This window comes from Schistocerca cancellata, chromosome 3, assembly GCF_023864275.1.
Source record: "Schistocerca cancellata isolate TAMUIC-IGC-003103 chromosome 3, iqSchCanc2.1, whole genome shotgun sequence".
In the NCBI taxonomy this organism is placed as follows: Eukaryota; Metazoa; Arthropoda; class Insecta; order Orthoptera; family Acrididae; genus Schistocerca; species Schistocerca cancellata.
Window position 1 is genome coordinate 505,301,010 of NC_064628.1, and position 27,012 is coordinate 505,328,021.

At 43.4% G+C, this 27,012-nt stretch overlaps 1 protein-coding gene across 1 annotated transcript in view; it reads right to left on the reverse strand.

The window, feature by feature from the left end:
• The window catches only part of LOC126176756 (serine/threonine-protein kinase 32A), a 558,947-nt gene that overhangs the window by 234,923 nt on the left and 297,012 nt on the right, over positions 1-27,012 (reverse strand). Inside the window, exon 3 of the mRNA XM_049923925.1 lies at positions 12,924-13,089. Coding sequence (XP_049779882.1) covers positions 12,924-13,089 — 166 coding nt within the window. The remainder of the gene's footprint in view (positions 1-12,923; positions 13,090-27,012) is intronic.

The following is a 27,012-nucleotide window of genomic DNA, read 5'->3' on the forward strand; positions in this document are numbered from 1 at the left end:
CTAGGCGCTACAGTCGGGAACCGCGCGACCGCTACGGTCGCAGGTTCGAATCCTGCCTCGAGCATTGATGTATGTGATGTCCTTAGGTTAGTTAGGTTTAAGTAGTTCTAAGTTCTAGGGGACTGATGACCTTAGAAGTTGAGTCCCATAGTGCTCAGAGCCATTTGAACCATTTTGAAGCTTGGTGCAAATCCTTCAACAATTTTTAAAAGTAACCATTTTTTATACTTTTCCTTTTCTAGGTAGAATGGACTCTTCGATTAACTACTCATTCGAAAGTGATACATTTATCAGCCAAACACCAGGCCAGTTGGTAATGCGGCAGTTTTCGACTATTTGAGACGGGATTTCTAGTTCCAGTATGTACCTTACAACCAACAGAACACTCCAGAAAACAGTTATGAGAACCAAGGGATGGAAACAATTTTTAATTTATTTCTGGGAAATTTGTTCCAGAAGAAATATGAAAACCTAGTGCATGTGAAATTACACTTGTTTACGCGAACACAGAGTGCATTCCGTCGCTTCTTCGACGTTTTTGTTGTTGTTGCTATTGTTGTTGTTGTTGTCGTCGTCGTCGTCTTCCGTCCGAAGACTGATTTGATGCAACTCTCCATGCTACTCTATCCTGTGAGAGCCTCTCCATCTCAGAACAATTACGCAACCTACATCCATCTGAATCTGCTTACTGTGATCATCTCTTGGCCTTCCTCCTCGATTCATAGTCCCCAAAGGTTCCTCCAGTACTAAGTTGGTGATCCCTTGATGTCTCAGAATGTGTCCTGTCAACCGTTCCCTCCTTTTTGGTCAAGTTGTGCCACAAATTCCTTGTCTACCCAATTCTATTCAGTACCTCCTCATTAGTTCTATGATCTAGCCATATAATCTCTAACATTCCACTGTACCACCACATTTCTAAGGCTTCTATTGCTGCCCAAATAGCAGAAATCATCTACTGATTTAAGTGTTTCGTTTCCTAATCTATCCTCCTTAGCATCACCTAATTTAATTCGATTTCATTCCATTAGCCTTATTTTGCACTTGTTGATGTTCATTTTACATCCTCCTTTCAAGGTAATCTCCATTCCGTTCAATTGCACATCCAAGTACTTTCCTAACTCTGACAGAATTACAATGTCATCGGGAAACCTCAGAGTTTATATCTTTTCCCTGAGCTGTAATTCCTACTCCTAATTTTTCTTTAGTTACCTTTATTGTTTGTTCAGTGTACAGATTCAATAACACCGGGTGTAGGCTACAGCCCTGTCTCATTCCCTTCTCACCACAGCTTCCCTTTCATTCAATTTTAACATCTGTCAGCAACTGCTTTCTTTAGAATTGGAATTATTACATTCTTCTTGAAGTCTTTGGGTATTTCGCCTCTCTCATACATCCTGAACACCGGATGGAAGAGCTTTGTCGATATTAGACTGTAATTGCTGTCGAAATCGGTTACAGTATTAATGTTGATATGTCTAATATTATTGATGAGCCCACATAGACGATGTTTTGTTGAATGTTTCGCGAGATGACACTTCTTGATGGTCCAGTATTGAAATCTGCAGCAATTTGGAGGAGGGTTGAACTTCCGTCACGTAGAACGATTCTCTTCAATCGTCGTTGGTTCCGTTCTGACAGGATCGTTTTCCGGCCGTAGAGATATCGGAGATTTGATGTTTTACTGGATTCCTGATATTCACGGTACAGTCGTCAAATCCCCACTTTATCGCTACCTCGGAGATGCTGTGTCCCATCGCCCGTGCGCCGACTATAACACGACGTTTAAACTCACTTAAATCTTGATAACCTGCCATTGTAGCAGCAGTAACTGATCTAACAACTGCGCCAGACACTTTCTGTCTTACATAGGCAATGCAGACTACAGCTCCGTATTCAGCCTGTTTACATATCTGTGTTTGAGTATGCATGCACGTACTAGTGTTTTTTTTTTTTTTTTTTTTTTTTTTTGTGCTTCAATGATGTAGATCTGTGAAGGCAAGCATGACGTCCTTCTTACGAAGCAACAAAACTGAAGAAGGCAGTCGGAAATTATTATAGTTAAAAGCTAACTTAAACAGAAGGTTATCTCGGCTGTCTTCCGAGGCTATAGAAACATGTCGGACAGTTGAATAAGTGTGAATGGTATCCCAACATTTATCAAAATCCTTAGAACTACTGTAACCTTAGCAGTATCAACGCATTTTCTATGACGTGTAATACCAACGGGGGACCGAGTTCTTTATGCCCACCACATAAAAGATTAAAAAAAACAATTTTCGCTAATTGTTGTTAACTTTCATTGGAAATGAGCGTGTGGCATTGCTGGCCGGGAGGCCCCAGTTGGGGAAGTTCGGGCGGCGAGTCTTATCGCAGTCACGCCACGTTGGGCGACTCGCTTGCCGGTGATGAGGATGAAATGATGATGAGGACAATACAACACCCAGACCACGAGCGGAGAAAATCTCCAACCCGGCCGGGAATCGAACCGGGGCCCACTTGCATGGGAGGCAACACGGTACCAACCAGCTAAGCAGGCGGACTAACTTTAATTAACAATATACTTCTCAAATAGGTGCTGCTGTACCAGGTGTACAAGTATGAAACCGGAATTGGGCCGCAATAATGAAACTCTGTTGTTTGAAACTCATAAACAATATTTTATTCAAAATAATCTCCATTGCTATTTATACATTTCTCTTACCTCTCCGGCAGGCTAAGAATGCCACGCCAAAGACACATCTTCTTTTGAAGCGAACCAGTCAGCGAGCAATTTTCATGCATTTTCATACGAATTGAAGCGTTGTTCAGCGAGAGAGTGTCCCAGTGACGCAAATAGATGATAATCGAACGGAGGCAAGTCTAGAGAATGGGCCACATGCCCTAGTATTTCCCAATTGAAGGCCTACATCGGTTCCCTGACCCGTTTTGTGTGTGTGACGGGGCGTCATCATGGAGCAATACGACTTTGTATTGCCTTTTTCCATATTCCTGTCGTTTTACACGTAATGCTCGATTTAAATCAATCATTTTCTGTTGGTACCGATCAGTGTTAACGGTTTCACAAGGTTTCAGCAGCTCGTAATAGATCACACCCTTCTGATCCCACCAAACACAGAGCATTGTCTTGTTTCCAAAGTGATTTTGTCTTGCAGTGGATGTCGATGGTTTGCCTGCATTTAACCATGATTTACGACGCTTAGGATTCTCAAAATATATCCCTTTTTTTATCAACTGTCAATATTCAATTTATTTTGTATCTGGCGAGCAGCATGTCACAAGTGGTCTTTCCATTTGCTTGCTGTCTATCCAGCAGTTCATGTAGAATCCATTTTCCCACTTTCTGTAACTTTCTCATAGCTTTCAGCCGAAGAGAAACGGCTTTCTGCGTCACATTCAGTAGTTCCGCGAGTTCCTGTTGAGTTTGAGTATCATCTTCATCCTATAAAGCGTGCAATTCGTTGTCTTCGAACTTTTTTCAGTGCTGTCCCACGATCGTCGTTTCTCACGTCAAAATCACCACTTTTTAATTCTTTCATCCACTCGAAACACTGTTTTCCCAAGAGCATGTTCGCCGAAAGCTTCGACAAGCGTCCGATGCGATTCTATAGCAGTTTTCTTCAAACGATAACAGAAAACCAGTGCTGTCCGCAAATCGTAGTTCGTAGGCACAAAACTCGACATGTTTATGGGTTTGAAACAGATGGAGATGTATGGAACTTGGTCTACTGTGTGTTGACATTGGTCGTCAGCCGTTACAGGAAGCAGATGGCGCTGCAGACGCGGTCTCACGGGCCATACATATGCTGACGGCTAGCACCATCTAAAGGGAAATTTTGGTTTCATACTTCTACATCTGGTATAAGTAGGGTCCATCACGTAATAATTTCTTCCAGCACAATTTTATAAGTACCAACACATTGTCCGTAATGTGTACAACGAGCGGAGGGATACTTCACGAATGTCACAAGAAATTTTTAAAAAATATAAATTTCATTAACTATCGCTGACTTTTATTTACTACATATTTTACAAAGATGTATATATTTGTGTGAAGGGTCCTGAACCTGATACTATGTATATGACAATTGTTGTGAACCTGATAGTATGAATATGGCAATTGTTGTGAAAAGTCACGATCACTACTAAGAATTAGATTTTAATGAAAAATTTAAAACAATTGCGGAATCTAGTGTAAGATAACATTAAAAAGAATAAACAATTTTTCAATATTTTCAACTATATTACGATGGTTAATGTGTAAATGCAGTTTGATTTGCCGATAGAAAAGACATTTTAATCAAGCTCTACTTTGTTCCACCTTCATTTCTCTTACGCCAATTTATTCGTTCATTTTGTGTCTTACGGAGGCTATACAACGGAGCCGCTCTCTCCTACGCACATATTGGAGGTGCTATTTTGGGCCCCTCTTCAACTCTCAGCAACTCTCATGGCTGTGCCAAACAGTGTTCTTTTCACTTGCTCAATATTAGCTGTGCATTCCTGTTTGCTGTGTTAAGTTCTTGTACTTCGTTCATTAAGTTGTGTCATTGGTCAGAACATAACAGGTTTTCTCTTAAAATATTTAATTTTCTTCGGCGCTGATTTAAAAAGTATTTCCAACTTTGAAATGCTCCATTAACTAACAATTTGTGTTGTTACTCAAAACAAAAATGAACGCTTCCTACAAACAGTGTTCTATCATTTCTTGTACTAAATGAAAATACTGGGGTTTGAAGCGCAAATGCTTGTGGAACTCTCGCTACACTCATGTTTCTGGAAGCCCCATATAGATTCTTGTAGTTACGTGTGACTTTTGTGAGCAACAGACAAGTGCATGTTCCCGGTCGCTCCACATTGTTTCGAGTTGTCTAAATGCCACTTGATTTTCGCAATTTCGTTCGCTCAGCCACCAAGTTTATCCAAACTGTTTATACGACACGCGAACTGAATTGTCACAATGCAGCCTCTTATCGAGTTTGGCACAATATGCGCATCGCACAACTACTGTGTTGACTCGCCCAAATGAAATTCCGATGCAGCTTTCAGCGGAGCCATGTCGTGTAGAGGTACAATTCAAACTGCAGCCAAACAGCGAAGCAAGAGAGTTCTGTCATTCTTTCCTTCCTTTTTCCTTATAATTGCTAACTGAATTCTCAACACAGTTGCGTGACTTACTGTTGTAGCTGATATTAAACAAGTAGTGGTATTAAGTTACATTTTTCGATTTAAATTTTCTATATTGTGCCCATCACATAACAGTTCTTAACCAAACTTAAAATGCAGCGAACATGTTCAAGAATTTAGATGATACTTAAAGTGTTTATCCAGCTTTGAACTAAACTCCATTAATTCGAACAAAATATCTGTGATTTTGGATTCACCCATTATGCAATCCAGAACCGTCTCAGAAACGAATAGAAATTATTACTGAATATATGACATAACTGATATTCTACGGCATCCCCATTTGTCAGACAACAGACTCTCCGTAACGACAACTTAATGCGCTTCAGCATTGATTTTAACCAACACTAACAAATTCACATGATTGCAGATGTCATTTTCAGGTTTTCCATGAGCCTTCGCTTACGCTCATATATGCACTTTCTGTATAACGATTTCTTTGGTACATTGTAACTTCATACCGCCACACAGCTACATAATACTTATTTTTTCGGTTATGATTTATCGCACAGCTCATAAAAATTTCTGTATTTTGCAACTGAATGTTTTATATATGTTAATCACACATGCCTCACTTATTCATACTAGACATCTTCAGTGGTCTGAACTAACAAACAAAAGCTTTTTTTCTACATATGTTGTATAGATAGCGTTCTCTTACTTGTGTTGCTATGCCATGTCTGTATCCCAGCGTGTTGGTGACTTTCTTTTATTAGTTGTTCTTGATACATTAATTCGTCAGTGCCTTATAAGTTAACAGAATCTTCCGTCGGTTCTTGGTAGAACAACCTTATAATAATAAGATGGCCTTGTAAGCCGAAAACCGGTTAGCAATAAAAATAATATTGTAGAACAAAAGCAAACTAGCCTTATAAGTTCTTTGTAACTGATATTAAAATTTCTTGCCGACATCCCACTATATTAGGGGTTTTAGCTGTTGCATGTTAATGCCCCATACTCTTCCATACGAATCAGTTGGCTCTGCAGCGTGTACAAGGATGCATTAAATCTGTCTTCTGAGCATGTGGCTTGGTCTAAACTAACAACTTCAGTCTACACTGAGTGATGGGTCAAGGAATAGTAACTCACACCTTATGCTAATTGGGTTACTTTCGTAGAAAACTGGAATATCTGCTACTGTTATTGATACGAAAACACTATCACCTCAAATGACCCATCAGTAGTATCGTTACTACCACTATATGCTACAAGACAGGCTCTGGCTAAACTTCACAGACATATTCCACATAGTTAGAAGTCTACCAACCCATTAATTACGCGTTAGGATTCGTTTTCTACAGTTATTCATTGTAAGTCAATCGTGGAAAGCAGGAGGGAATAGAAAATGAAAATCGTTCTTACAGAAAATTTTTAAATTGCCTTCCGCTTGCATTGACACTTGTCAATCCGCCGCATTGGATTCCAGACGCACTGATCTTTCCCTGGAATATTCAGTGTGGTTTTGCAGCCCTCCACAATACGAGCACGGAGACTTCCTGCATATTGTACCGGGATCCGATTCACAAGGGGGGCGGGGGGGGGAGGGAGGCTGGATCGTTTGGGTAAAGGTCATCGGTCTCATCGGATTAGGGAAGGGTGGGGAAGGTCGTCGGCCGTGCCCTTTCAAAGGAACCATCCCGGCATTTACCTAGAACGATTTAGGGAAATTATGGAAAACCTAAGTCAGGATGGCCGGACGTGGGATAGAACCGTCGTCCTCCCGAATTCGAGTCCAGTGTGCTTGGTGATACGCAAGGGATTTAAACTGCCTACACATCTGAAACTCGGACATGTTTAGATCCTAAGAACGTGAAGCCTAAGGAATTAGTCAGTCTTTTTCTACCCATCTGCTATTTGGAACCCGACAGTTATTAACTTTAAAATGTGGATTGGCTCCATTGCGTATGAAATACATTTTTTCTCATACGGATAAGGAAACGTACTCTAGGTAAAGTATTCTCTGGTGGAGCACAAAGCACTGACGATGAACCTAAGAAGAAACTTTAAAATCCGTACGCAAAGCAAGATTTCCATGTCATATGCTAGGTACTTTCAGGTCTTGAAGTTTCTTATGATTAACTTGGTAAAGAGGGTCGTGGAAAACGAGAACTAATATGGAAACAAAACGTTTCCGGACCGATGTTCACATAAAATAGTTTCTTTTTCCATGTATTGGTATGCTAACCGAAAGTTCCTAGCTATCCTATTGTTACACATCGTAAATTATTTACTGTTTAAACGAACAGGTTAAAATTAGCTCTGTAATGATTTGTTCCTGAACAGACTTACCCGTATAACTGACGACACATGGAGGTGAGACATGCCCGAATCGAACCCGCAGGACGAGGTAGCGATCAATGGTCAAGTACACATCTGAAATTGAGCGTTTATTTTTTCGTGGTATATCGCATTCATTTCGCCATATTCTGCGTTGGTTCGCAATCGCCGTCTCAAGGAACACAATACATAAAACACCAACAACAACAGCACACAGAAAAATGTTTACACTATTCATGGACAGATATAGCACACGCTTTTCATCTCTTGGGTTAACAGACGACTGAGGCACCAGGAGCGAAACCAACGACGTTAAAATATTTGGTAGATCATGGAGTACACATTGATGAGCCAAGACATTATGACCACCTGCTTAATAGCTTGTTTGTTTGTCCTTGGGAAAAAATATATCATTGATTCTTTGTATCAGACATCCGACGGTTTTCTGGTAGTTTTAGGAGTTATATGGCATTAGATGTCTACGTACAGGTCATGTAATTCGCGTAAATGAAGAGCCGCTTATTTGCATTCGCGGTGATGGTCCTCTGTAGCGACCGACATGGGTTCCTAGGATTTATATTAGGGGACTTATGTCGTCGAGACATCAACGTGAGATTACTATAATGCCCCTCAAACCACTGTAGCTCGGTACTGCATCCAAGACACGTCCAGTTACAGTGATGAAAAATGGCACGGTACTGCATCCAAGACACGTCCAGTTACAGTGATGAAAAATGGCAGCGCCGTCGGGAGAGACATCAAGCATGATGAGATGCGGGGAGTTCGCAGCTGTCACGTGTCTTCGAGTACTACCACAGGTATCATGCAAGAGCCGGAGAATGTCTCCCACGGCATAATTCGACTCCCACCAGCCTGCATCCGTGGCGCGCTGCACGTTTAGAGCCGCCGTTCACGTCGATGACGTCGTTTGTAAAGATGAACATCGACCTCACGTAGCAAAAACGTGATTCGCCCGAGAAGCTGACTCGTTTCCATTAATCTATGAATGAATTCCGATCGGCACGTGCCCACGGCAGTTGGGACAACATTTGAACACGTAGTGGTGGTCTGCTGCGGAGCTCCATGTTCAACAATGTACGATGAACGGTGGGTTCCAAAACACTTGTGTGTGCACCAGCATTGTGCTCTTTCGGCAAAGATGTTACAGATCACCATCTATCCTACTTTACAGAGCAGGCAAGCCTCCACGTTTGTGGAGATTCGATGACGCCCAACCATTTAGTGCCCTTACCTCTTTTCATAGATACTCACGACAGTAGCACACTAACATTCGACCCCCTTCGCCGGTTTCGGGATACTCGTTCACAGACTCTGCGTAATAATAATCTGTCCTTTGTGAAAGTCGCTTATCTCGATGGATTCCGTCATTTGCAGCCCATATCTGCGCTAGGGCGATCCCCCTCTGTGTCTGCTCCACTTCTATTACCGCGTCACGTGCCCGCAACGCCACCAAGCAGCATCCAACGTCGCGGTGAATAGCAGTTACAATGTTTTATTAGATCAGTGTACATCACGCGATCCCCGTGACTTGCGAGACATTCTGTAAGAGGAGGTAAGGAAACGTCAGCTTCAAACTTCACTGGAAGCAGTAGATTAACAATATGAAACTTCTACCTTTGCTACAATTCCGTTAGTAAGAGAAAAAGAAGGAAGATTACAGTGTATTAGAGACACCTTTTGTATCATTGCTCCACAGCGATGGGATTCTCAGGAATGAATACGCGATAAAAAAGAACGCATAAGACATATGTATAAAAAATGTTTATTCCGTAGATCGTAAGTGAAGTGAGCTACATGAATGTGAGATAGTTAAAAAAAACTTAACATACGACGGTACCCTGAAAAGTAATACACTACTGGCCATTAAAATAGCTACACCAAGAAGAAATGCAGATGATAAACGGGTATTCATTGGACGAATATATTAAACCAGAACTGACACGTGATTACATTGTCACGCAATTTGGGTGCATAGATCCTTAGATATCAGTACCCAGAACAACCACCTCTGGCCGTAATAACGGCCTTGATACGCCTGGGCATTGAGTCAAACAGAGCTTGGATAGCGTGTACATGTACGAGTACAGCTGCCCATGCAGCTTCAACGCGATACCACAGTTCATCAAGAGTAGTGACGCGTATTGTGACGGGCCAGTTCCTCGGCCACCATTGACCAGACGTTTTCAATTGGTGAGAGATCTAGAGAATGTGCTGGCCAGGGCAGCAGTCGAACATTTTCTGTATCCAGAAAGGCCCGTACAGAACCTGCAACATGCGGTCGTGCATTATCCTGCTGAAATGTAGGGTTTCCCAGGGATCGAATGTAGGGTAGGGCACGAGGTCGTAACACAACTGAAATGTAACGTCCACTGTTCAAAGTGCCGTCAATGCGAAGAAGAGGTGACCGAGACGTGTAGCCGATGGCACACCATACCATCATGTCGGGTGATACGCCAGTATGACGAATACACGCTTCCAATGTGCGTTCACCGCGATGTCGATAAACACGGATGCGACCATCATGATGCTGTAAACAGAACCTGGATTCATCCGAAAAAATGACGTTTTGCCATTGGTGCACCCAGGTTCGTCGTTGAGTACACCATCGCTGCCGCTCCTGTCTGTGATGCAGCGTCAAGGGTAACCGGAGCCACGGTCTCCGAGCTGACAGTCCATACTGCTGCAAACGTCGTCGAACTGTTCGTGCAGATCGTTGTTGTCTTGCAAACGTCCTCATCTGTTGACTCACGGATCGAGACGTGGCTGCACGATCCGTTACAGCCATGCGGATAAGATGCCTGTCATCTCGACTGCTAGGGATACGAGGCCGTTGGAATCCAGCACGGCGTTCCGTATTACCCTCCTGAACCCACCGATTCCATATTCTGCTAAAAGTCATTGGATCTCGACCAACGCGAGCAGCAACGTCGCGATACGATAAACCGCAATCGCGATAGGCTACAATCCGACCTTTATCGAAGTCGGAAACGTGATGGTACGCATTCCTCCTCCTTACACGAGGCATCACAACAACATTTCACCAGGCAACGCCGGTCAACTGCTGTTTGTGTATGAGAAATCGGTTGGAAACTCTCCTCATGTCAGCAGGTTGTAGGTGTCGCTACCGGCGCCAACCTTGTGTGAATGCTCTGAAAAGCTAATCATTTGCATATTCAGCATCTTCTTCCTGTCGGTTAAATTTCGCGTATGCAGCAGGTCGCCTTCGTGGTGTAGCAATTTTAATTGCCAGTAGTGTATCTCTAAATTAAGGATATGAAAGCTCTTAACGCTTTTTAAATAAAACAGTCTTTGTTAACATTCTACATCTCTGTTCTTCACGTCTCCATATTTACCTCTCAACATATTTCTCCCAAAAAGAGACCAGTTTATTGAGGGCGTCACTGTAAAGTGTTTGACTTTGTTAATGGAGCTACAGTTTCACCTATGCTTATACCTCCTGATCACTATCAAAGTGGAGTCTTAGAAGGTATTCTTAAAAGTTTTGGAAACATGAAAATCAGATGAGGCCAGATCGGTACTGCAGGGGGAATGATAGATGACAGTGAACCCAAAGCGTCGGATGGTTGGAGACGCAGCGCTCGAGTGTGCCGTGGTGTCATGCTGAAGGGAAGGGTGCTCCATGTCTGAATGTACTCTTCGAATTCGAAACTAGAATACAGCACGCTCGCAAGCACCGACATAGTTAGGTTACACAACGCCATATTACACGCTAAAGTTAATATTCCACCAGCGGAAGAGGGCTTCAAATATGTAGATATGAAGAATAAAGATGTAAAATTAATAACTTTTGGTTTCAGTAAAAGTCTTTAAGAGTTTTCGCATAAAACTTCGGAGACATTGCTTCTCAAAAAACATGTAAATATGTATAAATTGAGGTGTTATGATAATCCTTAGGAGCCACGTGTCGTGAAACAGAGAGTAGCTTAGAACACTTATACTGCTCGCATTACTGCACTGAAAATAAAATAATCCCGTCACTCTCTTAAACAGATCTGTATCAGCAGCTAAACTTTCCATGGCTTCTATCAACGTACTTAAAAGTGTGTTCCTGAATAAAGAGCATATATCTGCACAACGTAAGTGACTTTAAATCTTAATGTAGTTATCTTTATCATTGACTAGCTCTATCACGCAGTTTACCTTAAGTTAAATGATTATTTATTAAAAATTTACTCCTATGTATTTGTTTCAGTTTTCTTGTAGTCCATCTTCTCCTTTCACCTCTCTTTGCCCATTCCCTCCACCCCGCACTCTCTGTCGATCTCTTCCTTCCCTCTCACTCTGTCCATGGGCTCTTACCCCCTCCGCCCTTCCCACTGTCCAACTCCTCCTTCATCCTCACGCTGTTCATTCTTCCTCCCTCCTGCCCCTGTCCGTCTCTTTCTTTTCTCAGTCCACTTCCTCTTCCTCCCCTTCTCTGCCCATTTCTTGTTCCTTCCTCCCAGTCCATCTGCTCCTTCTCCCTCTCTATCTGTCCATCTTCTCCTCCGTCCTTCTACCCCACTTTACCACCTCTACCCCAAAAATGAGGCTGGTTGTTCTTACTCCTACAGTTTTTTTTCCTGATAGTAATTAATATGTGTACCAAATTTGACTGAAATCGTTCCAGATTTTTAGGTCGAGCTTTTTACCTGTGGCTTTATCCGCATATGCGCAAGTCAAATATATTATATATGCATTTTACATATTTCACACATATTTGTTGTACACATGCTCGTATTTCACGTACGCCTCTAGTGAATTTCGCCCTGCAGTTTCATTTCCACGCAGCTCAACGTATGACGATGTGTCTCCTGAACTTTGAGTCATACAATTATATAATTTTGCTGGTACTTTCAGTGGTGTATGTAATTACTGTCTGCGAAATGTGTAACGAGTACATTTAGTACTAAAGAAATAATAAATTAATACGTCATGTTTCATGCGTCAGTTCTCAGCATGGACGGCAAAAATATAGTAAGCGATAACCTTTTCAAAAAAATGGTTCAAATGGCTCTGAGCACTATGGGACTCAACTTCTGAGGTCATTAGTCCCCTAGAACTTAGAACTACTTAAACCTAACTAACCTAAGGACATCACACACATCCATGCCCGAGGCAGGATTCGAACCTGCGAGCGTAGTTGTCGCGCGGTTCCACACTGAAGCGCCTAGAACGGCTCAGCCACACTGGCCAGCGCAAATGCAGTTTCTGACCATTGCAGAACATGGCTCAGTAACAGCGATAGAGATACTTCTTCCACAGTCTGCGATTATATTAACAGAATGAATAAGAAGGAGAAGAAGGTTTTGCTGTTAAGAGTTGGCAGGAGTTAACTACCAACGTGTTGCATGTTGCTAACATTAAAGGAAAATATTTGGTTTTCAATCACTGGCATGTATATGTGCATTTTAACGCTGGTGGCGAGCAGGCTCGCGTACCTTGGAAGGAGAACCAGAGGTTGACAAGGAAGGGATGCTCCAGCGAGGCGAGGATGTCCACCTCTCGCAGCACGTTGCGCAGCGCGTCCCTCTCCACGCAGGCGCTCTTGTTCATGTACTTCATGGCGAACATGCGTTTGCAGTCCTTCTTCTGCACGATGCACACCTGTAGACACAACACCAGTAACACAAGTAAGCAAAGCATTGTTACAGCTGAAGACGGGGTCCCCCCCCCCTTACACCCTCCCCTACACGAGACGCACAAGTCCACGACGCAATGTAATTACCGAACAGCACGATAGCATTAATCATAAAGCTTATTATTGACTCACAACTTCTCATAATGACAACAATACGTATCTTCTCCTACTGCCTGACCGCAAATGCTTTCCTTGTGCCATGGAAACAGGAAGTTATCAAGATTCCATCCAAGAAGAATACCGCAGTACCCTCTACCTTCCCATCTGTATTCTTCCGGCACTGTCGAAAGCATTAGAAGGTACATATCTGATCAAAAGTATCCAGCCAGCCCTATGTACTGCGGAACTGAATAACAGATGTCACGAGAGACCAACGCGCTAATATAAAACGATAAGGGGAGTATTGTGTTGGCAGTAGAGCAGCAGTATCAGCAGAATGGAACGCTCAGGAGAGGTCATTAACTTTGAACGTAGACTAATCATTGCATGTCACCTGAGTAACAGATCCGCCAGGGACATTTCAAAGCCTCTAAAACAGCCCAAGTGGACTGTTTGTGGTGTGGTCCTGAAGTGAAAACGTGAAAGAAACAACAAGACCTAAACCAACGCCGGGCAGAGGTCATGTAGTGACAGACCGATTATTGCGGAGGGTGCCTGTAAGAAATCGCGTGAAACTGGCGGATAGAGTCACGCGTGACATTCAAAGTGCTACCAGCAGTCCAGCTGGTACAGTGACTGGGCGTTCGGAATTAAAAATAATGGAAAACAGTGATCGAGTGGCTTCCTCATTAGACATTCGTTTCTGTAGTCAGTGAAAAACGAGCCTTGATGTGATGCAAACAGTTACGCCACTGGACAGGGAACGAGTAATTAGGAATGATGGATCACGCTACACCATGTGGCAATCTAATAGAAGAATTTTGGTTTGGAGAATGCCTGGACAAGCGTGCAATGTGCGTATATTTTAATCAGATACGTAGACTATTTTCGAAAAGGATAAATGCGTAGTTTAAAGGACCACAAAGATTTCAAATGTATAAACACTGTATGTCGTTCCGCAGTTTAATCGATATATCCCATCACAAAACACCTTACTACACTACTGGCCATTAAAATTGCTACACCACGAAAACGACCTGCTACAGACGCGCAATTTAACATACAGGAAGAAGATGCTGTGATATACAAATGATTAGCTTTTCACAGCATTCAAAGAAGGTTAGCGCCGGCGGGAACACCTACAACGTGCTGACATGAGGAAAGTCACCAACCGATTTCTCATATACAAACAGCGGTTGACCGGCGTTGCCTGGTTAAACGTTGTAGTGATGCCTCTTGTAAAGAGGAGAAATGCGTAATATCACGTTTCCGACTTTAATAAAGGTCGGATTGTAGCCTATCGCGATTGCAGTTTATCGTATCGCGACATTGTTGTTCGCGTTGGTCGAGATCCTATGACTGTTGTCAGAATATGGAATCGGTCGGTTCAGGAAGGTAATACGGAACGCCATGCTGGATCCCAACGGCCTCGTATCACTAGCAGTCGAGATGACTGGCATTTTATCCGCATGGCTGCAACGGATCGTGCAGCCACGTCTCGATCCCTGAGTCAACAGATGGGGACGATTGCAAGACAATAACCATCTGCACGAATAGTTCGACGACGTTTGCAGCAGCATGGACTATCAGCTCAGAGACCACGGATGCGGCCGGTCAGTGTGACCGAGCGGTTCTAGGTGCTTCAGTCTAGAACCGTGCTACCGCTACGGTCGCAGGTTCGAATCCTGCCTCGGGCATGGATGTGTGTGATTCCTTAGGTTAGTTAGGTTTAAATAGTTCTAAGTTCTATGGGACTGATGACCTCAGATGTTAAGTCCCATAGTGCTCAGAGCCATTTGAACCATTTTTGAACCATGGCTGCGGTTACCCTTGGCGCTGCATCACAGACAGGAGCGCCAGCGATGGTGTACTCGACGACGAACCTGGGTGCAAGAACGGCATAACGTCATTTTTTCGGATGAATCCAGGTTCTGTTTATAGCATCATGATGTTCGCATCCGTGTTTGGTGACATCGTGGTGAACGCACATTCGTCATCGCCATACTGGCGTATCACGCGGCGTGATGTTATGGGGTGACATTTGTTACACTTTTCGGTCACCTCTTGTTCGCATTGATGGCACTTTGAACAGTGGACGTTACATTTCAGATGTACTACGACCCGTGGCTCTACCCTTCATTCGATCCCTGCGTTACCCTACATTACAGCAGGATAATGCACGACCGCATGTTCCAGGTCCTGTACGGGCCTTTCTGGATACAGAAAATGTTCGACTGCTGCCCTGGCCAGCACATTCTCCAGATCTCTCACCAACTGAAAACGTCTGGTCAATGGTGGCCGAGCAACTGGCTCGTCACAATACACTAGTCACTGCTGTTGATGAACTGTGGTATCCACGCTAGTCACTACTGTTGATGAACTGTGGTATCGCGTTGAAGCTGCATGGGCAGCTGTACTCGTACATGTACACGCTATCCAAGCTCTGTTTGACTCATTGCCCAGGCGTATCAAGGCCGTTATTAAGGCCGGAGGTGGTTGTTCTGGGTACTTATTTCTCAGGATCTATGCACCCAAAGTGCGTGAAAATGTGATCATATGTCAGTTCTAGTATAATATATTTGTCCAATGAATACCCGTTTAACATCTGCATTTCTTCTTGGTGTAGCAATCTTAATGGCCACTAGTGTATTTCCCAAAATCAAATACTTTATTCCATCCATCCTTCCTAAAAATCGTGTTGTATGGTTCTACATTTATTAGATGTTGGTGTAGTTAATTAAGGGTTAGTAACGAGTATTAGTTTTGAATACAGCAGTATTTTAAGTAATACTTGTCATCGTATCTAATGCCAACAGTAAAGTACGGAGGTGTTGATGTTACGGCATGAGAGCACGTTTTTCGTGACTGGATAGTGCTCTCATTATTGTGTTCAACAGAACACTAAATGAGGAACAATATGAACACATTTTGAAGCATTGTGTATTACGTACAGAAGAAAAACATCCACATGACAGCGCTCACTGTGACATAATGGTTTATGGGCAGTAACATCCTTCGAAAGGTGTTGCCTGCCCCTAATCCCGACTTGAACCAGATGTAACAACTTTGGGATGAGCTACAATGTGGACTTCGCGCCAGACGCCATTGCTCGAATTCGCTACATTCTTTGGTTTCAGAACTTGATGCAGAATAGTGCTACTCCTCCAAAGATACCTCACTAAATGTGTCCGACCAGCCTACCTACTACTTAATTACAAACAACCTACTATGAGAAACAGTTACAAGGTTTTAAATATTAGCTGGAAATTACCATGCACTTACAACTATTACGCAGTTAATAAATCAGTTAATAAATAAATATCATTAACAAATAATTATAAGTAATTAATTAATTAAATTTAATTTCAAATATATGTCTATTGTCGCAGTAGACAGTCAAATCATTATAACACACTACTATGTACGCCACTAGAGGAACGAAAACAAAGTGCTACATTCCACTGATAAAGTAAAATATCTTCCTGTAATTCGTTTCCTTCATTGAAAGGAGGACAAAGTAAAATATCTTCCAGTAATTCGTTTCCTTCATTGAAAGGAGGACAATGGTGGAAATGTATGGCCACAATGCACTGTCATGTAACACAGTGATTGATTGGCGTATACTAAGCCAGTGTAGTCAGACAAGTCTTAACGAAGGAGAGCGCAGTGACAGAACATCTTCCTGAGCAGAACTGGGTGTGCCAAGAGAAGTAGAGGCACCAGTGCCGTATGCAGAGTAGAAATGCTATGGCGGCTTCCTTGAAAAGACCTTCAAGGTGATCACGTGATAGTACGTGATCCTGGACGTAATGCATGGCGTTATCAGTGACCTTGAGCTCGTGAAGTCACCACACTTATCAGTGACATCATCAAACAATAATATCAATCAATTACCAATTGCAAATGGAAATTCCTTACTCCCACTCCTCTCCTCCCCTTCTCTTCTCGCCCCCTTATCCCCAGACAACAATAGTGCAGTATTAACAATGAAACCAGGCTCAAATCAAATATTTTACCTCATCTACGATGTTTCTCAACTCCAAAATGCAGTAGTGATGCAAGAAAAAGTGATCTTTGCGTTGCAGGAGTTACTAAATATGTAAAGTGCATGCAATCTGATAATGTGTACTGTCATTGCCTTGCGTTTCTTTTGCATCCAGCTTAGGAGCGGAGCAAAGAGTCTACACCAGAAGGGCCGGCCGATGTGGCCGAGCGGTTCTAGGCTCTTCAGTAGAGATGGGCAAACTGAAACACGTAATTGTTTCGAAACAAATGAAACAGTGCAATGTAATGTTTCGATACGCTGTTTCGAAACAGTGAAACAGTTTGTGTTTAGTAATCTAATAAACCTACACATTTTATCATCTTGAATGTCTACTGTATAAGTATGTCCATATAAACACAAATGAGGAGCGAGAGCGCTTATCATATTGCAGAAAGTATGAAACTATCACTTAGGCGTATAGGCATTTCGTATTTCCTGCAGCAAATGCATTGCTTTCGTGTCGTATGACTTTCATACTTTTCAATTGGCTGAGGACAGCCATAGCTGAAAACAGAAGAACCACCACGAACGGAACTGGAGGTGGGAGCAAACTGCAGAAACTACGGACGTGGTACTGGGATTCCCACATTCCGTTAGTACGAGTAATAATCCCATCCTGCTAATTTCCATGCACACAAAGGGAATCATTGTGGATAATAGGCACATTGACTATAGACTCACAGATAATTCGAATAAATAACAAAATATAACAGAAAAAAGTTTTGTCTTTCAAGTTGTTTCGAACCGTTACTATAAATTCACCATGCTCCCCAGCCCTTCCCGTTCACCCTTACACTATAAGTGATATGTCCAACAGATTGCTTGCAATTATACCTACGTCAGATTTGTGTATGTGTCTAATAACTGTCACTCTACGCCTTCTTTATTCAAAATGTTGTAGGTTTACTTGTGTTTCTTAATATGATTACTGTACATGAACAGAGAAGCGTATGTTATAAAAAAAAAGTGTAATTTAACTGAATGATTTGCACATATTTATTATTTTGAATGTGAATAGTATGCGTTGTTTTATTGTTCGGTTAGTGTTTATGAAGCAGATGTTACGCCATTTCGGAATAGGACAGTCAGCTAGAAACGAAGCTTTATTTTCGGATATCTTAAGATTCATGCTATTGCCTGTCAAAAAGATTTCGACACTCTTGAAAGTATTTCATGAAGTGGTATGTTGTGTTTCAGTACCTGTGCCGGCCCGAATCTCGTCCGACACAGAGCGGAATGAAACATCACTGTTTCGATACAATTAGTCCGTTCCAAGCACAGGTGGACTGAAACAGCCTTATTTTGAAACAACGATACAGTTTCTGTGTCTGGCCCGAGATCGAATCTGGTCCGGTTATCCGAGACAGGGGCGGAATGAAACATCACTGTTTCGAAACAGTGACCCACAGCCGTTCCGAAACACTGAAACAGTTCCACGTATCGATATACTGTATCGAAACATAGAAACAGTGGCCAAGTCTACTCTTCAGTCTGGAACTGCGCGACCGCAGCGGTCGCAGGTTCTAATCCTGCCTCGGGCATGAAAGTGTGTAATGTCGTTAGGTTTAAGTAGTTCTAAGTCTAGGGGACTGATGACCTCAGATGTTAAGTCCCATAGTGCTTAGAGCCATTTGACCCATTCTACACCACAAGAAATAATACAATCGGTGACAAATACTACTTAACATACTGCAGTATTCAGAACAATGACTCGCTAAAATCCGGTGATCAACTACACCAACGTCTAAAAAAGTACAACTATACTTAAAACACGATTTTTAGGAAAGGATGTATGGAGGTGTTTCATTAGGATATATCGATTAAACTGCAGAACGACAAACAGTGTTTATACACAAACTCACGAGACGACCAAAGACTGTATCAGAGTGATGTAACATATCCAGAGACAATGTCAGGGCCGGTATCTTGAAAATAAATATGTAATTACTTACCATTTATTGTAAGTTGTCACGCTGTTGGCAAGCAGATTAAAAATTTTCGCATCTAATTCGTTTGTATCACTTACTGAAATTTATTTAGCTTGCATTTAGCGCTACTGACACTTCCATTAGGTTAAGGAGTACTCGCTTACGAAGAAAGCAATATTCGTGCACTAGATCTGCATGATCTCTTGGCCTTTAAACGAAGTATTTTTCCGCTTCTAAAAGTGTCTACATGACTTACTAAAACACACGGACGTTGCATGCTCATCGTTTTTTTCCAGATCTCTATTAAAATACGATCTTTCCATGATACACGACACCTGTTCTCTGCCTACTCAGTGGCAACTTTCACTGTCGAACAAGATATGAGACTCCACTCCTTCTTCTATGTTAAATTCCCTGTCGAAAGCTAGCTAAAGAAGGGCCCCAACGCTGCAGCAAATAACAGGTCTCCCTCACCTCAATAAGAGGAAACGAGAAGAAGAAGTAATTAGAATCGCAATGATTGGCAGTAGTGAACATTATCTACAGTTTTTATGCAGCGCTAAAAAATAGACTATCCTGACTACTGGGATGTGCACGTTACATTATAAAAAAGTTTCATGGCTGTTTCTGTCTAACTCCTCCTTCATCCTCACGCTGTTCATTCTTCCTCCCTCCTGCCCCTGTCCGTCTCTTTCTTTTCTCAGTCCACTTCCTCTTCCTCCCCTTCTCTGCCCATTTCTTGTTCCTTCCTCCCAGTCCATCTGCTCCTTCTCCCTCTCTGTCTGTCCATCTTCTCCTCCTAGCGGACAAATGTAGGTTTATAGAGGCATGTATAACTGGGTGAAAATTAGATAACACCTACAAAAAAATTAAAGAGAAAATATAATATCAAGACCTCAGACGGAAAACCAGTCCTGAACAAAGATGGGAAAGGTGGAAAGAGGGTCTGTACAAGGGAAATGTCCTTGAAGGCAATATTACTGAAATGGTTCAAAATGGCTCTGAGCACTATGGGACTTAACATCTGAGGTCATCAGTCCCCTAGAACTTAGAACTACTTAAACCTAAGTAACCTAAGGACATCACACACATCCATGCCCGAGGCATGATTCGAACTTGCGACCGTAGCGGTCGCGCGGTTCCAGACTGAAGCGCCAGTAAGCCGGCCACACTGGCCGGCTGACTGAAGTGGTAGGGGACGTGGATGAAGATGAGATGGGACATAGGATACTGCTAGAAGAATTTGACAGAGCAATGAAATATTTAATTCGAAAAAGGCCGCAGGAGTAGAGGATATTTCCAGAGAAGTACTGATAGTCTTGGGAGAGCCAGCCGTGATAAAACTCTCCCATCTGGTGAGCAAGCTGTATGAAACAGGCGAAATAGTCTCAGCCTTCAAGAACAATATAATAATACCAGTTACAAAGGAAGAAAGTTGTGACGGGGGTGGATATTACCGAAAGATCAGTTTAATAAGTCAAGGTTGAAAAATACTAACAAGAATTCCTTACAGAAGAAAGGAAAAAATGGTAGAAGCCAACCTCGCTAAGAACAGTCTGAATTTCAGAGAAATGTACGAGCATATGAGTCAATACTGACCCTACGACTTCTCTTAAAAGACAGGTCCAGGAATGGCAAACTTACGTTTAATGCATTTGCAGACTTAGGTAAATGTTCTGATAATGATGATTGGAAGTTATGAAGGTCGCGTTGGTAGACTACAGAACCGGAAGGCTATTTACAACTTGTACAGAAACGAGACGGCAGTTATAACAGTCGAGGTGCAGGACAGGGATGCTGTTGTTGAAAGGGAGTGAGAGAGAATTGTAGCCTAGCGCAGGGGTTATTGAATTTGTGGCACTGAGCGAGCAGCAAAGGAAACCGCAGAAAAATTGGAGTAGGAATTAATGTCCACGAAAATTAAAATAAAAAAAATTTGAGCTTTACTGATGCCTTTGTAATCATCTCATAGACAGCAAAGGACTTGGAAGACCGTTGAAAGGAATGGACAGTGTCTTGAAAGGATGATGTAAGATGAACATCAAAAAATTAAAACAAAGGTAATGGAATGTCTTCGAATTAAATCCGGTGACGCTGAGGAAATTAGATTAGAAAACGAGACACCTGAGTTAGTAGATAAGTTTTCATATTTCACCAGCAAAGTAACTGATGATAGCCGAAGTAAAGATATAAAATGTAGATTGGCAACGGCAAGAATAGCCTTTCTGAAGAAGAGAATTTTTTTAACATGTAATTATGTATTTTCTCTTCTGAAGGTATTTGTCTCAAGTATAGCAAAGTGTGGAAGTAAACAGGACGAATAACATTTCAGACAAGAAAGGAATTGAGGCTTTTGAAACGTAGTGCTACAGCAGAAAGCTGAAAATTAGATTAGCAGAGCGCATAACTAATGAGGAAGTACTGAACAGAATTTGGGAGATGAGAAATTTGTGGCAAAACCTTACTACAAGAAGGGATCGGTTGATAGGACACATTCTGAGGCATCAAGTGATTGCCAGTTTAGTACTGGAGGGAAGAGTGTGTGTGTGTGTGTGTGTGTGTGTGTGTGTGTGTGTGCGTGGGGGAGGGGGGAGAGGGAGACGAGAGATGAACACAGAAAGTAGATTCAGAAGAACGTAGGCTTTAATAGTTATTCGGAGATGAAGGGCCTTGCACAAGACAGAGCAGCACGGAGAGCTGCATCAAACCAGTCTACAGACAACAAGAACAACACCGTCAACAACAACAACATGGGGAAGGAAAGAGAAAGCAGGAGTGCAGAATATTCAGAACCCGGACGATATGCTCTCAATATGGCTGCGGAGTACAACAGTCTGATCAAGGGAACGATGTCCGCCCCCCGCCCCCCCACCCCTCCCCAGTAGCTGAGTGGTCATCGCGACAGAATGTCAATCCTAAGGGCCCGGGCTCGATTCCCGTCTGGGTTGGAGATTTCCTCCGCTCCGGGACTGGGTGTTGTGTTGCCCTAAGCCCTAATTATCATCATTTCATCACCATCGATGCACATGTCGCCGACGTGGCGTCAAATCGAAAGACTTGCAGCGGGCGAACGGTCTACCCGACGGGAGGCCATAGTCAGGGAACGATCATCTGCAAAATGTGATGACAACAAGGACCAGTCCACAGGCAAGAAAACTGACAGTTGTACTGAAGTCACGAGGCCCAGTACTGCCTGAAGACCAGCTAATAAATAACCCAAGCTCACATAATGATTCTGGTACATATATTTAGTTTCCAAAACCTCATCTTTTCTTGTGACAAAGTACGTAGTCTTCAACGGAAGACTGGAGCTTGTTTAATCACAAGAGATGAGGCTTGTGGGCCAACAACGTACAGAATGTTAGAATGTAACCAATGTGGAAAACAGTCGCCGGCCGGGGTGGCCGAGCGGTTCTAGGCGCTACAGTCTGGAACAGCGCGACCGCTACGGTCGCAGGTTCGAATTCTGCCTCGGGAATGGATGTGTGTGATGTCCTTAGGTTAGTTAAGTTTAAGTAGTTCAACGTTCTACGGGAGTGATGACCTCAGAAGGTAAGTCCCATAGAGCTCAGAGGCATTTGAACCACTTTTGAAAACAGTCGTTGGTATTCAATGTCACATAAATTACGTTAAAACTGTCTTATAATTCGGTTTTGATTTGCCTTGGTGAATTTTCCTAAAGATGAGGAATATTAAATTAGACAATTACTCGGAATCTAAGTATCTTGTACATATAGCGACAATTCTTAGCAAAACGTTCCCCCAGCTAAAAGGAGATTCCTACAGAAAGTGAGCCATCCTTCTATTCGGAGGAGATCTGATAGCCGCCCCTCGGAAACTGCGGCGAAGCGCTGCCGCGAAGAGAGTGGGCAGCCGCTATCAGTAAATGCGTCTCGCCAAACCACAGTCCGGCTATCGACCCCCGCCTCCCGCCCCTCGCAGCCCCCTCCCGCGCCGCTGCCTAATGCGGCGTGCAGCCTATCTCGATGAAAGAGACAAACACGCTGTCTGGAATTGGGGTCCCGGCCCGCGGCCCCAGACGCCTTTCATCCGACGCCACAGCCTGCTTCCCAGCTCCAGGCCACCGCCTCCGTCCGTAGCGGCTTTCCGCCGTTTTTGCTCAGCGATGCAGACAGCCCCATCCGTTGTTTTGGAACTTTTTAAGCCTGAGGATATTTTCAACACTCTCTTCGCCAGTACTCCTATCTCTTACAACATCTGGTCGTGCGATTTTATTACCATTTTTTCGAAGAAACAACAAATCAAAATAGTCGAATCCGAAAAATCGAGGTCTCCATGAATGTTTCCCAGTATGTCGCCTTAACGTCCTTCAGATGAAATGAACTTTCTGTATATTCAGAAGTAACATCCACGCTACATATCGGTTTAAACTTCAACTTTTTTTTTAATAATGTATGACGTTACCTTCTAAGCTCTGGAAAACGACTTCAAATAATTCTTGACTTTTTCCATAAACGTGTATCAAATGTTTCAAACGTCTCTGAGCGCTATGGGACTTACCTTCTGAGGTCATCAGTCCCCTAGAACTTAGAACTACTTAAACCTAACTAACCTAAGGACATCACACATATCCATGCCCGAGGCAGAATTCGAACCTGCGACCGTAGCTTGCGCGCGGTTCCAGACTGAAGCGCCTAGAACCGCTCGGCCACACTGGCCGGCAACCGTGTATCCTGCGTACATTACTGTTTATATTTCGGTTACATGGGCAAATATGCTAAAACAATGCTACAAGCAACGAATGCCTCCTATGTACAGATTTCCTATAAATGTTTCCCGACGTTAAGAAAGAAACCAAACAGATCTGAATCTAAATCCACATGATAACGGTGCAATTCAAAATTACGTGCCTGGCAGAAGGTTTGTAAGTAGGCTGTTTAGCTTTTTGTATTGGTAACGCCACGTAGCGCTCTGTATGAAAATCACTGGCTGTGCTGTGTGCAGTCTGTGGATGGTTGGCATTGTTGAAATATTCGCCATTGTAGTGTTGAGCAATTGGATGTGAACAGCGCGTAGCGTTGCGCAGTTGGAGGTGAGCCGCCAGCAGTGGTGGATGTGGGGAGAGAGATGGTGGAGTTTTTAGAGCGGATGATCTGGACGTGTGTCCATCAAAGATTGGATGTCATGAACTGATATATATATATATATATATATATATAATGACTTTTGAACACTATTAAGGTAAATACACTCCTGGAAATTGAAATAAGAACACCGTGAATTCATTGTCCCAGGAAGGGGAAACTTTATTGACACATTCCTGGGGTCAGATACATCACATGATCACACTGACAGAACCACAGGCACATAGACACAGGCAACAGAGCATGCACAATTTCGGCACTAGTACAGTGTATATCCACCGTTCGCAGCAATGCAGGCTGCTATTATCCCATGTAGACGTTCGTAGAGATGCTGGATGTAGTCCTGTGGAACGGCTTGCCATGCCATTTCCACCTGGCGCCTCAGTTGGACCAGCGTTCGTGCTGGACGTGCAGACCGCGTGAGACGACGCTTCATCCAGTCCCAAACATGCGCAAACATGCGGAGATCTTGCTGGCCAGGGTAGTTGACTTACACCTTCTAGAGCACGTTGGGTGGCACGGGATACATGCGGACGTGCATTGTCCTGTTGGAACAGCAAGTTCCCTTGCCGGTCTAGGAATGGTAGAACGATGGGTTCGATGACGGTTTGGATGTACCGTGCACTATTCAGTGTCCCCTCGACGATCACCAGTGGTGTACGGCCAGTGTAGGAGATCGCTCCCCACACCATGATGCCGGGTGTTGGCCCTGTGTGCCTCGGTCGTATGCAGTCCTGATTGTGGCGCTCACCTGCACAGCGCCAAACACACATACGACCATCATTGGCACCAAGGCAGAAGCGACTCTCATCGCTGAAGACGACACGTCTCCATTCGTCCCTCCATTCACGCCTGTCGCGACACCACTGGAGGCGGGCTGCACGATGTTGGGGCGTGAGCGGAAGACGGCCTAACGGTGTGCGGGACCGTAGCCCAGCTTCATGGAGACGGTTGCGAATGGTCCTCGCCGATACCCCAGGAGCAACAGTGTCCCTAATTTGCTGCGAAGTGGCGGTTCGGTCCCCTACGGCACTGCGTAGGATCCTACGGTCTTGGCGTGCATCCGTGCGTCGCTGCGGTCCGGTCCCAGGTCGACGGGCACGTGCACCTTCCGCCGACCACTGGCGACAACATCGATGTACTGTGGAGACCTCACGCCCCACGTGTTGAGCAATTCGGCGGTACGTCCGCCCGGCCTCCCGCATGCCCACTATACGCCCTCGCTCAAAGTCCGTCAACTGCACATACGGTTCACGTCCACGCTGTCGCGGCATGCTACCAGTGTTAAAGACTGCGATGGAGCTCCGTATGCCACGGTAAACTGGCTGACACTGACGGCGGCGGTGCACAAATGCTGCGCAGCTAGCGCCATTCGACGGCCAACACCGCGGTTCCTGGTGTGTCCGCTGTGCCGTGCGTGTGATCATTGCTTGTACAGCCCTCTCGCAGTGTCCGGAGCAAGTATGGTGGGTCTGACACACCGGTGTTAATGTGTTCTTTTTTTCATTTCCAGGAGTGTACATTGTTTGTTCTCTATCAAAATATTTCATTTGCTAGCTATGCCTATCAGCAGTTAGTGCCTTCAGTAGTTAGAATCTTTTATTTAGCTGGCAGTAGTGGCGCTCGCTGTATTGCAGTAGTTCGTGTAACGAAGATTTTTGTGAGGTAAGTGATTCATGAAAGGTATAGGTTATTGTTAGTCAGGGCCATTCTTTTGTAGGGGTTTTTGAAAGCCTGATTGCGTTGCGCTAAAAAATTGTGTGTCAGTTTAGTGTTGATCAGAATAAGTAAAAAGAGTAATGTCTGAGTACGTACAGTTTTGCTCAGTTGCTTGAAAATCAAATAACGTAGAGGTTTATCAGCACAGTAATTCATTAATTCTTCTAAGGGTCGTTTCAGGTTTATCGAATGACCGTCAAGCTGTTTCTCTACCATTCCACTCTTGAACAGCTCGCGGGAAAACGAATACGTAAATCTCTCCGTGCAAGCTCTGACTTCTCGTATTTTCTTATTATGATCATCTTTACCTACACAAGTGGGCGCCAACAAAATATTTTCACACTCCGACAATAAAGTCGGTGATTGAAATTCAATGATACGATCTTGCCGCAAGGAAAAACGTCTTCGTTTTGATGATTGCTTCCCCAATTCCCATATCACATTCGAGCCAATAGCCACTTTTAGCTAACATAAATATCTTGTCTAAATCGTTTTCTAATTGGTTTTTATCATCTGATGACTTTAAGAGACTGTAAATGACGACATCATCTGCAGACAATCTAATTGGACTACTCATATTGCCTCCTAAATTGTTCATGTAGATCGGGAACAGCAGTGTTTATACCGTCCCTTTACCTTATTATACACCGTCCAGTCGCGTTAATGTGAACACCGCATATGTTCGACGTCAACGTACAACCACCACTCAGAGACGGCAGGTGACATGGTATATAAAGCGTGTCGGCGGTGCGCGGATAGTAGTGCAGTTATTGAGTTATCTGACGTCCAAAAAGGCACGGACATTGGTTCCCGGACCAAAGCCAAAATTCGGAACGTTTTTTTGTGAGAAACCTATAGCCGGAAATGTGAAAGAAAAGTTTCTAGAGCACTATGTACATTATCTGTAGTAGGTAAGATAAATGAATGACCAGAATGCTGTAGTTCGGAAACCTCTTCTGACAAAACAGTGGAGTACAATCAAATATTGTAAAC